The sequence below is a fragment of the Nomascus leucogenys genome, chromosome 22a (genome assembly GCF_006542625.1).
Source record: "Nomascus leucogenys isolate Asia chromosome 22a, Asia_NLE_v1, whole genome shotgun sequence".
Lineage (NCBI taxonomy): Eukaryota > Metazoa > Chordata > Mammalia > Primates > Hylobatidae > Nomascus > Nomascus leucogenys.
This window is the reverse complement of record NC_044402.1, coordinates 98,018,142-98,032,316: the sequence shown is the minus strand read 5'-3', so window position 1 is coordinate 98,032,316 and position 14,175 is coordinate 98,018,142. Positions and strand designations below refer to the sequence as shown.

The 14,175-nt window shown below is 37.1% G+C and overlaps 1 protein-coding gene across 4 annotated transcripts in view; it reads left to right on the top strand.

Annotated features, from left to right (window-relative positions):
• The window catches only part of BOLL (boule homolog, RNA binding protein), a 67,595-nt gene extending 56,491 nt beyond the window's left edge, over nucleotides 1-11,104 (top strand). For 2 of the 4 annotated variants that reach the window (XM_003253898.4, XM_003253899.3), the window contains exon 11: nucleotides 9,406-11,093. In XM_003253898.4, coding sequence (XP_003253946.1) covers nucleotides 9,406-9,429 — 24 coding nt within the window. In that variant the 3' untranslated portion in view covers nucleotides 9,430-11,093. Of the gene's footprint in view, nucleotides 1-9,405 lie in introns of all 4 variants that reach the window. The other 2 variants (XM_012507058.2, XM_003253897.3) reach the window with 2 other exon arrangements.
• The last annotated feature ends 3,071 nt before the right edge of the window (nucleotides 11,105-14,175 follow it).

Below are 14,175 nucleotides of genomic sequence, written 5' to 3'. Positions count from 1 at the left end.
TCTTGTGCACTTGTCATGTAGTTCTTGTGCCGTGGTTTTCAGCTCCATCAGGTCCTTTAAGGACTTCTCTGCATTGGTTATTCTAGTTAGCCATTCGTCTAATTTTTTTTCAAGGTTTTTAACTTCTTTGCCATTGGTTCAAACTTCCTCCTTTAGCTCAGAGTAGTTTGATCTTCTGAAGCCTTCTTCTATCAACTCGTCAAAGTCATTCTCCGTCCAGCTTTGTTCCGTTGCTGGTGAGGAGCTGTGTTCCTTTGGAGGAGGAGAGGTGCTCTGATTTTGAGAGTTTCCAGTTTTTCTACTCTGTTTTTTCCCCATCTTTGTGGTTTTATCTACCTTTGGTCTTTGATGATGGTGACGTACAGATGGGTTTTTGGTGTGGATGTCCTCTCTGTTTGTTAGTTTTCCTTGTAACGGTCAGGACCCTCAGCTGCAGGTCTGTTGGAGTTTTCTGGAGGTCCACTCCAGACCCTGTTTGCCTGGGTATCAGCAGTGGTGGCTGCAGAACAGCAGATATTGGTGAATCGCAAATGCTGCTGCCTGATTGTTCCTCTGGAAGTTTTGTCTCAGAGGAGTACCCGGCCGTATGAGATGTCAGTCCACCCCTACTGGGGGGTGCCTCCCAGTTAGGCTACTCGGGGGTCAGGGACCCACTTGAGGAGGCAGTCTGCCCATGCTCAGATCTCAAGCTGCGTGCTGGGAGAACCACTACTCTCTTCAAAGCTGTCAGACAGGGACATTTAAGTCTGCAGAGGTTACTGCTGCCTTTTGTTTGTCTGTGCCCTGCCCCCAGAGGTGGAGCCTACAGAGGCAGGCAGGCATCCTTGAGCTGTGGCGGGCTCCACCCAGTTCGAGCTTCTGGGCCGCTTCGTTTACCTACTCAAGCCTAGGCAATGGCGGGTGCCCCTCCCCCAGCCTCGCTGCTGCCTTGCAGTTTGATCTCAGACTGCTGTGCTAGCAACGAGCGAGGCTCCGTGGGTGTAGGACCCTCCGAGCCAGGTGTGGGATATAATCTCCTGGTGTGCCGTTTGTTAAGCCCAGTGGAAAAGCACAGTATTAGGGTGGAAGTGACCCAATTTTCCAGGTGCCATCTGTCACCCATTTCTTTGACTAGGAAAGGGAATTCCCTGACCCCTTGCACTTTCTGGGTGAGGCGAAGTGTCGCCCTGCTTCAGCTCACGCACGGTGCGCTGCATCCACTGTCCTTCAATCCCCAATGAGATGAACCTGGTACCTCAGTTGGAAATTCAGAAATCACCTGTCTTCTGCGTCTCTCTTGCTGGGAGCTGTAGACTGGAGCTGTTCCTATTCAGCCATCTTGGCTCCACCCCACTTTAAATAGAATTCTATCAATATGAGTTAGTTTCTCTGTATACAACTAAGTCAGATAAAATACATTCAGATAAAATTCCATTTCATACATTTTCTTTGCCATTCTTTCTTAAGTACTTTAGACCTTAGGTATATCATTCATGAACCAGTGTTATTTAAGAGTGTTATATTTTTTGTTTATATTTAAACTTGAAAATAATAGCAAATTTTAAAGTATTTGTACATTGCAGAACACTTTATCTTTGCAGAATAAATTCTTTCTGCAGTGAGATATTCCTAACCCAAACTGTATTAGCTCTTCATTGCAATGGGAAAATAGCTACCTATTTCTTCTTGTAAACCTTTAAGGAGGAGTTCTTCATGTCATCCTGGAAATTTAAACCAAGGTTTATTTAAAAGCCTCCTCATTCAACTTTAAAGTTTTGTCAAATAATTTTTACTTAAAAAATATTTATAGGATATCTTTTCTATTCCATACTGTCAATTTTGTCTTATTCATATAATGCTTATATGAGCTGGAGATTACCTCAGTTCCTTTTATTTTCACTTCCTATATTGACTTTTGGTAAGTTTTTTTCTCATTTTTGAATGCTGCTCCTTAAGTAAGTTTCTTAAAAATAAGGAAAGGGAATAAAAAATCAGATCAGTGTGTTTATCCTTCTAATCTGGAAAAAAATGTATATATTTAATTGGAGGATGATATTACAACTATAGCTAAAATAGGCTGGGCACAGAGGCCCATGCCTGTAATCCTGGCACTGTGGGAGGCCACGGTGGGCAGATCACTTGAGGCCAGGAGTTCGAGACCAGCCTGACCAATGCAGTGAAACCCTGCCTCTACTAAAAATACAAAAAAAAATTAGCTGGGTGTGGTGGTGCATGCCTGTAATCCCAGCAACTCGGGAGGCTGAGGCATGAGAATCACTTGAACCCGGGAGGCAGAGGTTTCAGTGAGCCAATATGCCAATGCACTCCATCCTGGGCGACAGAGCAAAACTCTGTCAAAAAGAAAAAAAAACTGTAGCTAAAATAAAACTTTACTTAAGGATTTAAGTTATTATTGCCATTTCTGTTACGTATTGCTATGTACCGTCAAATCTGGCAGAATCTTCATGTATTATGGGCCACTAGTTAACTCTATAAATCACATAAGTTACCCTTCACATAGAAATAACATATAGGCTCTACCATATGACAAGCCTTAAGTAAGAGCTCATTCTCAGTAGTTCATCAGACATCCATTGAGCATGATATTTGAAGAATAATTTTACAGTGCTGTAAATACAATTAATAAGACCTTACCCTCAAGATGACTTTCAACTTTCTTCATGACCTGAGCCCATAGTTTTCTTGTAACTTTAACTGTTACTTTAAATTGTCAATGGCTATTTCCTTTAAATATCGCAAAATTCAGTGCCAACATGTACTTTTTATTGAAACTGGCAGGACCTAAGTTAAATTTTACCTTGTTTTGGAAAGAAGTAAAAGAAATAAATGAGGGAAATATCAATGGATCTTCTCTAGGATATCAGGTTAAGTTATAAGTACTATAATGTATATTTCTAGAAGTTCTTATGTGAACATTTGTGACTCAAAGGTATCACTTTTCTATTTTGAAATGAATAAAAACTATTAGCAACAAGGCAAGGATGTCCCCTCATCATTTTTTTTTCAACTAACAGTAAAACACAGAATAAACAGAGATTTAACTTAACCATGGTAACAAGTGCACAGATACTTATCTTCCTAAATATCTAAACATGTATCTAGTTAATCCTGTTCTTTGTAGTCTCAAAAGCACTAGTATTTTATAGCTTCTCTCTCTCAAGGTTTCTATTAAACTTGTCATTTCTGATTTGCACTTTCATTTAATTAAAGTGAATCCAATATATTTAAGTCTGGTAATAAATTATTCCCACATTATATGAAATAAATGAAATAAAAAACTATGAAATAAAAGTTGTCTTAGTTCAGGCTGCTATAACAGCTATATCATAAACTGGGTAGCTTATGCAACAAACATTTATTTCTCAAAGTTTTGGAGATGAAAAGGTTGGAAAGTCCAACATTGAGGTGCTGGGAGGTCTGGTATCTGTTAAGGACTGACTTCCTCGTTTGCTGATGTCTGTCTTCTCATTTCTGCAAGGTGAAAAGCAGAGAGAGCAGAAGCAAGCTCTTTCCTGTCTCTTCTTAAAAGGGCAGTAATCCCATTCATGAGAGCTCACCCTCATGACCTAATTACCTCCCAAAGATCCCACCTCCAAATGCCATCACACTGGGGACTGGGCTTTAACATATGAACTTGGCTGGGACACAAACATTCAGTCCATAGCAAGAATATATTCAGCCTATGCACTTAAAGCACCTTATTAAGGTTTCCTTTCATAGTATATCAGAAGTTCTCAGCCTGAAAATTTCTTTCCAGCCTGGAAAGTTAAACCAGGGGTCACAAAGGGCCCAATACCAAATGTTTTCAGTTTTACAGGCTCAAATACATAGTTGCTATCAAAACTACCCAACTCTGCCATTGTAGCATGAAAGTAGCCATAGACATAACAGAAACAATGAGTAAGGCTGTGTTCCAGTAAAACTTCATCTATAAAACAGATGATGACCCAGATTTGGCCTGCTGTCCATAGTTTTATGACCCTTGAGTTAATTCATTAACAGGTTAATGTATCCTCTTAAAGTATAATATGAAATATAGCAGAAATTCATTTGTTATAATTTCATTTTTAATTACATCTTTTAAATCTACTTTTTAGTTTAACATGGATTATCTGACCCTGAGCCTCTGGGCTGTTTTGATATTTACATTTGCGATAAGTCCTTCCTAGCCAAAATACTTAAGTGGGGGGAAAGTGTAAGTAAAAGGTAATTTGAGATATTCATTCATTACTGTGTAAGGATGAGTATTGATTGATACAGTATTCTGAGTAAATCTTAACACTTCGTTTGTAGGGAAAAATCTTATTGTTTTATTTACATATCCAATTATGGTTTTCCATTCTTACTTTGAGCACTTACTTTCCTTGCATTCTGAGTCTATCATTCCTTCTAATTGAACATTGTTTTCTCCTTTTACCTAATGTTTTTTCTTTTCCCTTAGAACCTAGACTACATGGATAGACACTGTACTTTTCATGACATAAAATTCAACTTATGAAACCTTAATCTCTTACAGAATAGTTTTTTAAACATTCTTTAGATAACATCTTCCTCTACTTTCAGGACATATGATGAGAGCAGGTAGCAGGATTTTGTATTCTACACATCATTAACATTTTTAATTTATCTGTCTTAGAAAGTTGTGGGGGAGGAATATAGGGGTGTCTTTTTTATTCCATATGAAATTATTTCATATGAAATTGTTTCTTCAATATTGCAATCTATTCAAACTGCTCATCTTAAGATATATTACCAAGATATATTTGACAGCTTCTTATTAGCCATATCCCAAGGGTCTTGTGCTAGTCCATGTCCTCTTAGATTTTCTTTAATTCAATACTGTCAACTAGCCTGTCCTCAACTTTTATTTTTCCTAAGATGTGACTCTCTTTCTTTGCCTTCAGTTTGATCTTTCAATGTCTGTTTAAGAAATATATTTCTTCCTCTCTTATCAACTACTAATTATAGCACAATTCTCTTTGTCCTCTAAACTGTCTTCCTACGGGAGTTTTCTAAGTCCATTGTTGTAAAAGAAGTCAAAAGCAGTCTTGTATAATCAGAACCCTTCTTCCAGACTGTCTAATGTCAATTTGGCACTGCATCTTCTATGTCTTCTTCATCATTGTCTGGTACTAGTTCAGAAGCAGTCATCTCCATCAAGTTGTCTTTTGTAAATTCCTCTGGTGTAGTGTCTACACCAGATCTTCCATTTTTCTAAAATCTGTATCTTGAAACCATTCACCCTCCACCATTTTTGCCATATCAATAATCTCTTTCATGATTTCCTTGATTGGCTCTGTTGTAAATACTGTGAAGTTATGTACAACATCTAGACACAGTTTTTTCCAGTAGGAATTTATTATTTCAGGCTTGATGGTTTTCACAGCTTTTTCTATAACAATGGCACCTTCAATGTTGCAATCCCTCAGGCTTGCATGATGTTCTCTCTTTTGAGATTCTTTTCCATAGCATTGACAATTCTCTCCATAGAATATCATGTGTAATGAACCTTGGAGGTCCTTATGACCCTCTGAGGTTGAATTAGACGCACTGTGTTTAGGGACAAGTCGACCACTTTGATGCCTTCAGTGCAAAAGTCTGGCATCTGGTGTTTATGTTTTCCCTTCAAGACTCAGTTATTAGTAGCTTTATAGATAAGGGCAGTACTGATCATAAACCTGACTGCATTTGCACAAAACACTAGAGTTAGCCTTTACCTTCCTGCCTTAAATCCTGGTGCTTGCTTCTCTTCCTTATTAATAAAGTCCTTTGCCTATTTTTTTGAATAAGGCACTTCTGTCTGCATTAAAAACCTGTTTAGGCAGATATCCTTTTTCCTCAATGATTTTCTTAATGGCATCTTGGAACTCATCTGCTGCCTTTTGGAAGCTGTTTCTCCTGTTATCTTGACATTTTTTAAGCCAAACCTCTTTCTAAAATTATCAAACCACCCTTTAGTGGCATTAAATTATCTAGCTTTAGATCCTTCACCTTCCTTTTGCTTTAAGTTATCATATAATGACCTTGCTTTTTCTCGAATCATATTAGAGTTTATAGGAATGCCTTTCTTATCTTAGCAATCCCACATCCACATAAAATCCACATTTTCCAATACAAGATAAAAAGATATTATTTTTTTTAAAAAAGTGCAAGGTGTTTGTGCCTGCTGGCATAGTTGCAGCAATGCCTTCATGAATTTCCTTTTTTTTTTTTTTTTTTTTTTTACAGCGGTCCTTACACTGGATTCATTTGTCCTGAAATGGTGGGCACCCTCACTGCAGATCTCTATCTGCAGTATCTATCAAGCAATTCAACTTTTTCTTCTAATGTCATGACTTTGCTTCTTGGGAGCACTTTCTGCATCACTAGTAGCATTTCATAAGGGTCCTATGGTGTTATTCAAGGTTTACAGTATTGCGCTAAACACGAGAAATATGCAAAAACTAAGAGAAATTAAATTTTACTTTGATATGCATTTTACTGGAGAGGTGAACTGCTCACGCAGAGATGATTATCATCACACAGTATTTTAAGCAGACACAACACTTGAGCTCACCATTTGAGCTTACTGCAATAGTAACAGGAAGTGGCTATGAAATGTTTACAGTAGTACAGTATACTACAGTAAATTTTATGAAGTAAATTTTATGATATAGTACTGCATCTTTACATTTCTCAACCACAAATGGCACCATGTCTATGTTTGTGTGTAGAAGTTTTGATAAATTTCAACTTTTTATTAAATATTTGTGTGTATTTTATGGTAGTAAATGATACAATGACCCTACATATATTTTATGCACTCATGACATGCCTAACTTTAAAAGTGCCTTATTAACTTTTTTAGTATTTCTAGGCAGTACAGCTCATCTGCGAGTTTTTTCAAATTGTTGGCAAATCTCCAAAGAATTTTCTGATATATTTATTGAAAAAACTTCACATATAAGTGGCCAGGCGTGGTAGCTCATGCCTGTAATTCCAGCACTTTGGGAGGCCAAGGCAGGGGAATCACTTGAGGCCAGGAGTTCAAGACTATCCTGGCCAACATGGCAAAACCCTGTCTCTACTAAAAATACAAAAATTAGCCAGGAATGGTGGCACATGCCTGTAATCCCAACTACTCAGGTGGCTGAGGCATGAGAATCGCTTGAGCCCAGGAGGCAGAGGTTGCAATGAGCTGAGATCATGCCATTGCACTCCAGCCTGGGCAAAAGAGTAAGACTGTCTCAGACAAAAACTTCACATATATTTAATAAGTGCACCCATGCAGTTCAAACCCATGTTGTTCAAGGGTCAGCTGTATTAATTTCTCTCTCCACTGCCAAATCCCTTTTCAAAGCTCTATTACTGCCTAATGAGATTACTATATATTTCTTTTCTTTTCTTTTTTTGAGACAGAGTCTCGCTCTGTCGCCCAGGCTGGAATGCAGTGGCGTGATCTTGGCTCACTGCAAGCTCTGCCTCCCAGGTTCAAGCGATTCTCCTGCCTCAGCCTCCCGAGTAGCTGGGACTGCAGGCGCGCGCCACCACGCCTGGCTAGTTTTTCTATTTTTAGTAGAGACAGGGTTTCACCATATTGGCCAGGCTAGTCTCGAACTCCTGACCTCGTGATCCACCTGCTCAGCCTCCCAAAGTGCTGGGATTACAGGCGTAAGCCACAGCGCCCAGCCTGGGATTACTATATATTTCTTCAAGACTTCTACATCTTCACTTTCCATCTTTTAGTCATGCATAAAATCTGAATTTAGTTTTTTATCCGACATTAATTTTTCCCTTTTCCCCTCTTATCACTCTCATCAACTTTTAGCCACACTCTTACTATTAAATATTATATTCTCTGGCCGGGCGCAGTGGCTCATGCCTGTAATCCCAGCACTTTGGGAGGCCGAGGTGAGTGGATCTTCTGTGGTCAGGAGTTCGATACTAGCCTGAGCAACACAGTGAAACCCCGCCTCTACTAAAAATTCAAAAATTAGCCAGGCATGGTAGCATGCACCTGTAGTCCCAGCTACTCATGAGGCTGAGACAGGAGAATTGCTTGAACCTGGGAGGCGGAAGTTGCAGTGAGCTGAGATCACGCCACTACACTCCAGCCTGGGTGACAGAGTGAGATATATTCTCTCATTTTCCCATATTTATCAACCTAAATTATTCATATATAAATATACTGAAGTTAGCACTGCTCCCTGTTCTCTCTAGCACAGTGAGCCTTTAACCAAGTAATTTCACATACATAAAACAGTTTGACTTCATATATCTTTATTTCCCCTGAGAGGACCAGTGTATACTGGGTTACAGCCAATAACCTCTAAGTAGTTAACTAGGTATGAATGGCTGTGTATTATCATAGTAGATTTTATTCATTCAGCAAATGCTTATTGAGCACCTACCTTGTGTTTGCCATTATTCTAGACACTGGGAATACAGCTATGAACATTAGTAAATGGTACTGGATGGTATTAAACAGGCCAGGGAAATCTAGGCCAGTCTGTAGAGTTTGGTTTTAGCAAACCCAACAAATTTGAGCCACTAGAGCCATGCTGCTTCCAATATGGCACCCACTAGCCACATGAGGCTATTGAATTTCAATTTTAAATTAATTTAAATTAAATTAAAAATTCAGTTCCTGAGTTGCAACTAACCACATTTCAAGTGCTAAATAGCCACATGGGACTAGTGGCCACCATACTTGATAGTGTAGATATAAAACATTCCCATCAACATTGACCATTCTATTGGATGGCACTGCTCTAGAGATAGTGGAACAAATATGGAAAATTTTGAGCCTATCCGAAATTTAAAGTATGTCTTAGGATAGCATGATTCCCTAAATTAGGAGCTGGCCTAGGCCCAAATTGCCAAAAAGGTAGTAGTAACTAGGTTGATTTTTTGACCCAAACTAGTATGAACAACAACAACAAAAAAATCCCAGGATGACACAGGTATATGGAATTCTTCTGAATTATACAGCATAAGTACCTGTATGCCTGTCCTACTTATGCCCACTTACAGGATACTTTTGGGCTGTGGACAGCGTTCTAAATAGCCTCCTGCCAAAAACACTATTACCCTTTTAAAAACAAGTTTTTAAGATCCACCTAATAGAAGGAAATGTTGTAACTCATAATCTGTGCTGACCCATCCCTCATTTTATTTACTCAACATTTATACTGTAACACTAGAGATTGTCTAATACAGATTCTAAGCTCTCAGAGAGCAGGTTTTCCTGAGTTCTGGAGCCTTCCTAATTGCTAGCCTCTCACTTTGTAACATTCTAATTTAATTGGTACCAAGGTTCTGCAAATAGTTAGTGAATGTTGATTGATGGTCTGCACTCATCTGTTCTAACTTATCTTTTTTTTTCCATTCAGTCTTCCTGATCTATATTTTCTCTTTACTTAACAGACAGTGTGGAGCATTCATTATTAAGACAATTGGGCAGCTCTAGTCCAGCTCAACTGATTTCTTGTCCAATGATCCTTGCGTGGCCGAGATCCAGCTTCAACGAACCAGCTAGAAGCTGCCCGTTGTGAAATTTAGCGTTAGTTAATACCTCACCATACTCAGTTATTCCACTATAAGCTGTCTAAATTTGATGAAATTTGCTTTTTCAGCTGTTCTACAAAATTATTTAGGTAGATATGGCATGTTGGTTTTTTATGTGCTAACCTAACTGTAATGACGTTTTCTACAACATGTTTTATCCATTCCATAAATAATAACCACATTGGGAATAGTGAGGTGTCTTTTATTTTCTCTGCTTTGTGTTATTTTTTCTTATCAAACTATTAGATGTTATGTTTCATATTATTTTTTATTTTCATATTTAGGATAAGAATCATTTTTAATTATAATACTTTTAATACTTTCATATATTTTACAACAGTATACTATTTAATATTAATGACTTAATTCTATACTTGCTTTGCTGTTTTGTCATTTAATATGCTTTTGTCTAATTTTTCATTCATTTATTACTGTTACTCCTTATTTAATTTTGCGTCTGCCATGGTTTTCAGAATCTGAATAGTATTTATACTTCTTTTTTTATAACATTTTCCAAATATTAGAAATACCATCAACATGATCAATAGTCTTGCCTTTTCATGTAATTTGACTATATTAAATTTTTTCTCCAATGTTTGAGACAATATTGAAATCTTCCTATAACATAATTTATTTGGCATCAAATTTTATAAAATATGGATCCACCTTTGGAATTTTGATAAAAGAAGGGTTCATCTCTGACATGATCCCACAACATTGACTGAAATTCCACCAAATTACTGTTCTTTGAATGCTTTAATCCTTAAACCTTTTCTTCTTATATGCAACCAATATATTCAATTATATATGTGATTAATTTTTAAAAGGGCAATTGTTTTCATAAAATGCAAAATTATTTTTTACACCAAAGGAAAATTTCAGATTCTGATTCTAAATCCGATTTTTACTATAAAATTGGAAAATAGATGGGAGGGGTGTCATTCATTTTTCAAAAGGTGCAGAACAAATCATAGGGGTTTTTAATCTCTAAAATTTCTACAGTAGTACAGGAAATATTCCTCTTTACATTCATTTGCAGTTCTTTCACTGACCTCCTAATTTTAGGTGGAGGGGGCAGGGGAGCCATAAAAGTTGGTATTACCCTAATAAATCTATCTCTTTCCTCCTCTGTTTCAACCCCAAATGTATTCCACGCTCAGCAGCAGCAGTAGAAATAATAGGATATAGATCACAAAGGTTTTTCTGGTGAGCCAAATAGGGTGTTTTCTTTTGAAACCGTAATGAATATGTTTGCCAGTCAAATGGTTTCATGAGAACAGTAGAACCTTATGAATGTATACTAGCATACAAGGATCTCAAATACATTAATTATTCTCAGTTTTAGGAATGTAAATAGATTAAGTCCCACAATGAAATTTCAAAAGTTTTTGTTCTGCAAGTAAAAAATTACTAACCACTGATGTTCAAGATTTTCTTTTAATAGCACTATCCTTGAGAACCAAAAAGTTTGTTTTGATTTTCAAATGTTAAACAAGATGCTATACAAATCCTGGACTGTTAATAAAAATTAATGACGTATTATTGGATAAGGAATTTTGATGATAATTGATACCCAAGTGTGTTTCTTCCACAACCATATAGATTATATGCATACACATATATACATGTTTATATACATATATACACACATACATAATTTATACATATGCACTTTCTTAGAATTTAGCTTTATTTTGAGAAGCTAATAAAAATTTTGGAGTTTGACAATCTGAATAAATGGAGGATATCATTCAGCCTTCTTCATGGCCTAGCTTAATAGCCCAAACATGTTACTTTTTTTTTTTTTTTTTTTTAAGAGACAGTCTTGCTCTGGGGCCCAGGTTGGAATGCAGTTATGCGATCATGGCTCACTGTGACCTCAAACTCCTGGGTGTAAGCCAATCTTTCACCTCAGCCTCCCTAGTAGCTAGGATTACAGGCATGCACCACCACACCCAGCTAATTTTTTATTTTTTGTAGAGACAGGGTCTTACTAGGTTCCCCAAGCTGGTCTCAAACTCAAGTGATCCTACTACTTTGGCCATCCAAAGTGCTGAGATTACAGGCGTGAACCATTGTACCCGGCCCCACACATGTTACTTCTAAAAACAGACTGAGAGAACAAAAATTCTCCTTACATATACTAAGTAAAGCCCATTTTATTTATTTCTATTTTGTAGTATATCTCTGATAATTTTGAAAATTAAGGTTTTACTTAGGACCCATTTTGAAAGGCCAATCTGAAGAAATTATCTGAAATTCACTGGGGTTAGAATAAAATGGATAATACAGATATTCGTACATGTACCAAAATCACAAGGTAATAACTTTGCAGCCTGTTTTCCAAAAATATCTAATACAATCAGAGATAGAAAGATGGTAACAGGTCAAAAGATAAAGAATCTTGGGAAATTAGGCTTTAAGTTCCTCTGTCAGCTGATTTCAGAAGGATGGCTTGGAAAGAGGTATGATTTAGTTTAAAACAGATTGCTTTATAAATTTCCACCAACAAGAACAGTACAATTATTTTCAAACAAATTTATACATGATAACCCCCATATGTAGGAGTGTGTTTCCTGGATTTATGCTACACTTAACTATAAAATAATGATTTGGGGTCACACATAAAAATTATTTGTATCTTTCCCAGAAATTGCACTTCAATAGAATTAAAATACAGAATCAAAGGACGTTAGGAGGGCATCCAACACAACTTCAATATCATGCTTCAACATGCTCTTTGTTACTGTAATAAATGGTTGGCCTCTAGATCTATAGTTTGACTCCAATTTATCCTGAAGTCCCTATAGACTTAAAAGTGGCAAAGAGGAAAATTTTACCCAAAGAATGAATATAAATAATATTCATAATTGGTGCTGTTTCTTTCAACTCTATTCAGTGTTTGTTTTTATCCCTGTGCATAAGTCCTTAAAAATATCGCATCAGCTTTATCCTTACATGTTGAATACCACTCTCTGATTAGCAACTACAGTGGCTGCTGTTTGTTGGACTTACTCTTCCCTTTGAAATACAGGAGTGTGAGAAGTGACCTCTCTATACTTAGAGACCAAAGTCCCTCACTTCCTCCCCTGCCAAGAGTCTTGTCACTTCAGGAGATAAGCAACAGTTGGTGGTTGGTCATCAGAGAAAATTTTGGGGACCTAGATCCTCACACTTCTTGGGATGTACCCATGAGAGTCTGGTATACCCTTAGGCCTGAAGAGAGAATGTCTAAGAAGAAAGTTCTTTGATTAGACTCCTACTTTTTTCTTCTCCATTTCTTACTGCATGAGATGGTGAAGATAAAAACACATCTCTAAGAGTTTTTATTTCCTGGGAAAAAAATATCATTTTAAAAGATGGTAGTTTTGTGTTGTTATTTTGTTTTATAATGAGTCAGGTTTCTTTCCAGAGGTATAAAGCCTTCAAAGTAACTGCCCCTAATGTCTTAATATTTATTTTCTCCCTTTACTAACCACTGACAAGTTTTGTGGCATTCTCTCTATACCTTTGTCTTTGATAGGTTTTATTCCTTTAAAAAGTATTTGTGAAGGCTGGGTCTATCATATAATCTATGCGTTATCTCAGTAAAGTATTTTCTCCATCAAATGGGACTTGCGGTATTTACATTAATAGTGGCTTTACTTTCACTCATGAAGCATTTGAGATAAAAACATTTCTAAGTTCGTCCTTCAATATGTCATAGTATTTGAATTTCAGATGCCCACTGGGGTACAATTGCTCATGTCATCATTCATTCTGTTTTTTTAATTAATCTAATGGAATATAATCATCTGAAACCTGAGGCTTTGTGATAATCTATAGTGAAGTCCTTTTATAGAAATATCTTGATGATTAGAGCTTTTATGTAACTATATTATATATAATATATATACACAAATATATATGTATGCATAAATGTATAGATATAAAGAAGTATAACAGAAAACATGTTAATTAGAACAGACAATATTATTGTAATATTACTTATTAACAAGTAGTGTGGCACCTATTCTAGGTGTCTGGACTGGGAATCTGAGGCTAGCGACAGGTTCTAATTTTTTAACAGGTGAGTTTTTGCAGCTTTATCTAACAGCTATCATTCCATCCCTTTGTAGAGGGTATCAAAAAAGCAACTGATAAATCCCATGTAATTAATGGATCAAAATTCTGTGGACTTATTTCTAGTTTAGGGGGAACTGACCAACATCTGATTTTTGAGAAATATAAAAGTCTGAATTCCTTGTTAAGATTTAGTTCTTGGCCAGGTGCAGTGGCTCACATCTGTAATTCCAGCACTGTGGGAGGCCGAGGCGGGTGGATCATGAGGTCAGGAGATCGAGACCATCCCGGCCAACATGGTGAACCCCCATCTCTACTAAAATACAAAAAACTAGCCAGGTGTGGTGGTGCACGCCTGTAGTCCCAGCTACTCAAAAGGCTGAGGCAGAGGAATCGCTTGAAGCCGGGAGGCAGAGATTGCAGTGAGCCAAGATCACACCACTGCACTCCAGCCTGGTGACAGAGCAAGATTCCATCTCAAAAACAAAAACAAAAACAAAACAAAAAAAAAAGATTTAGTTCTTCATGCATCAAATGTTTAACTGGTGGTTTCCTACAGAACTGGAG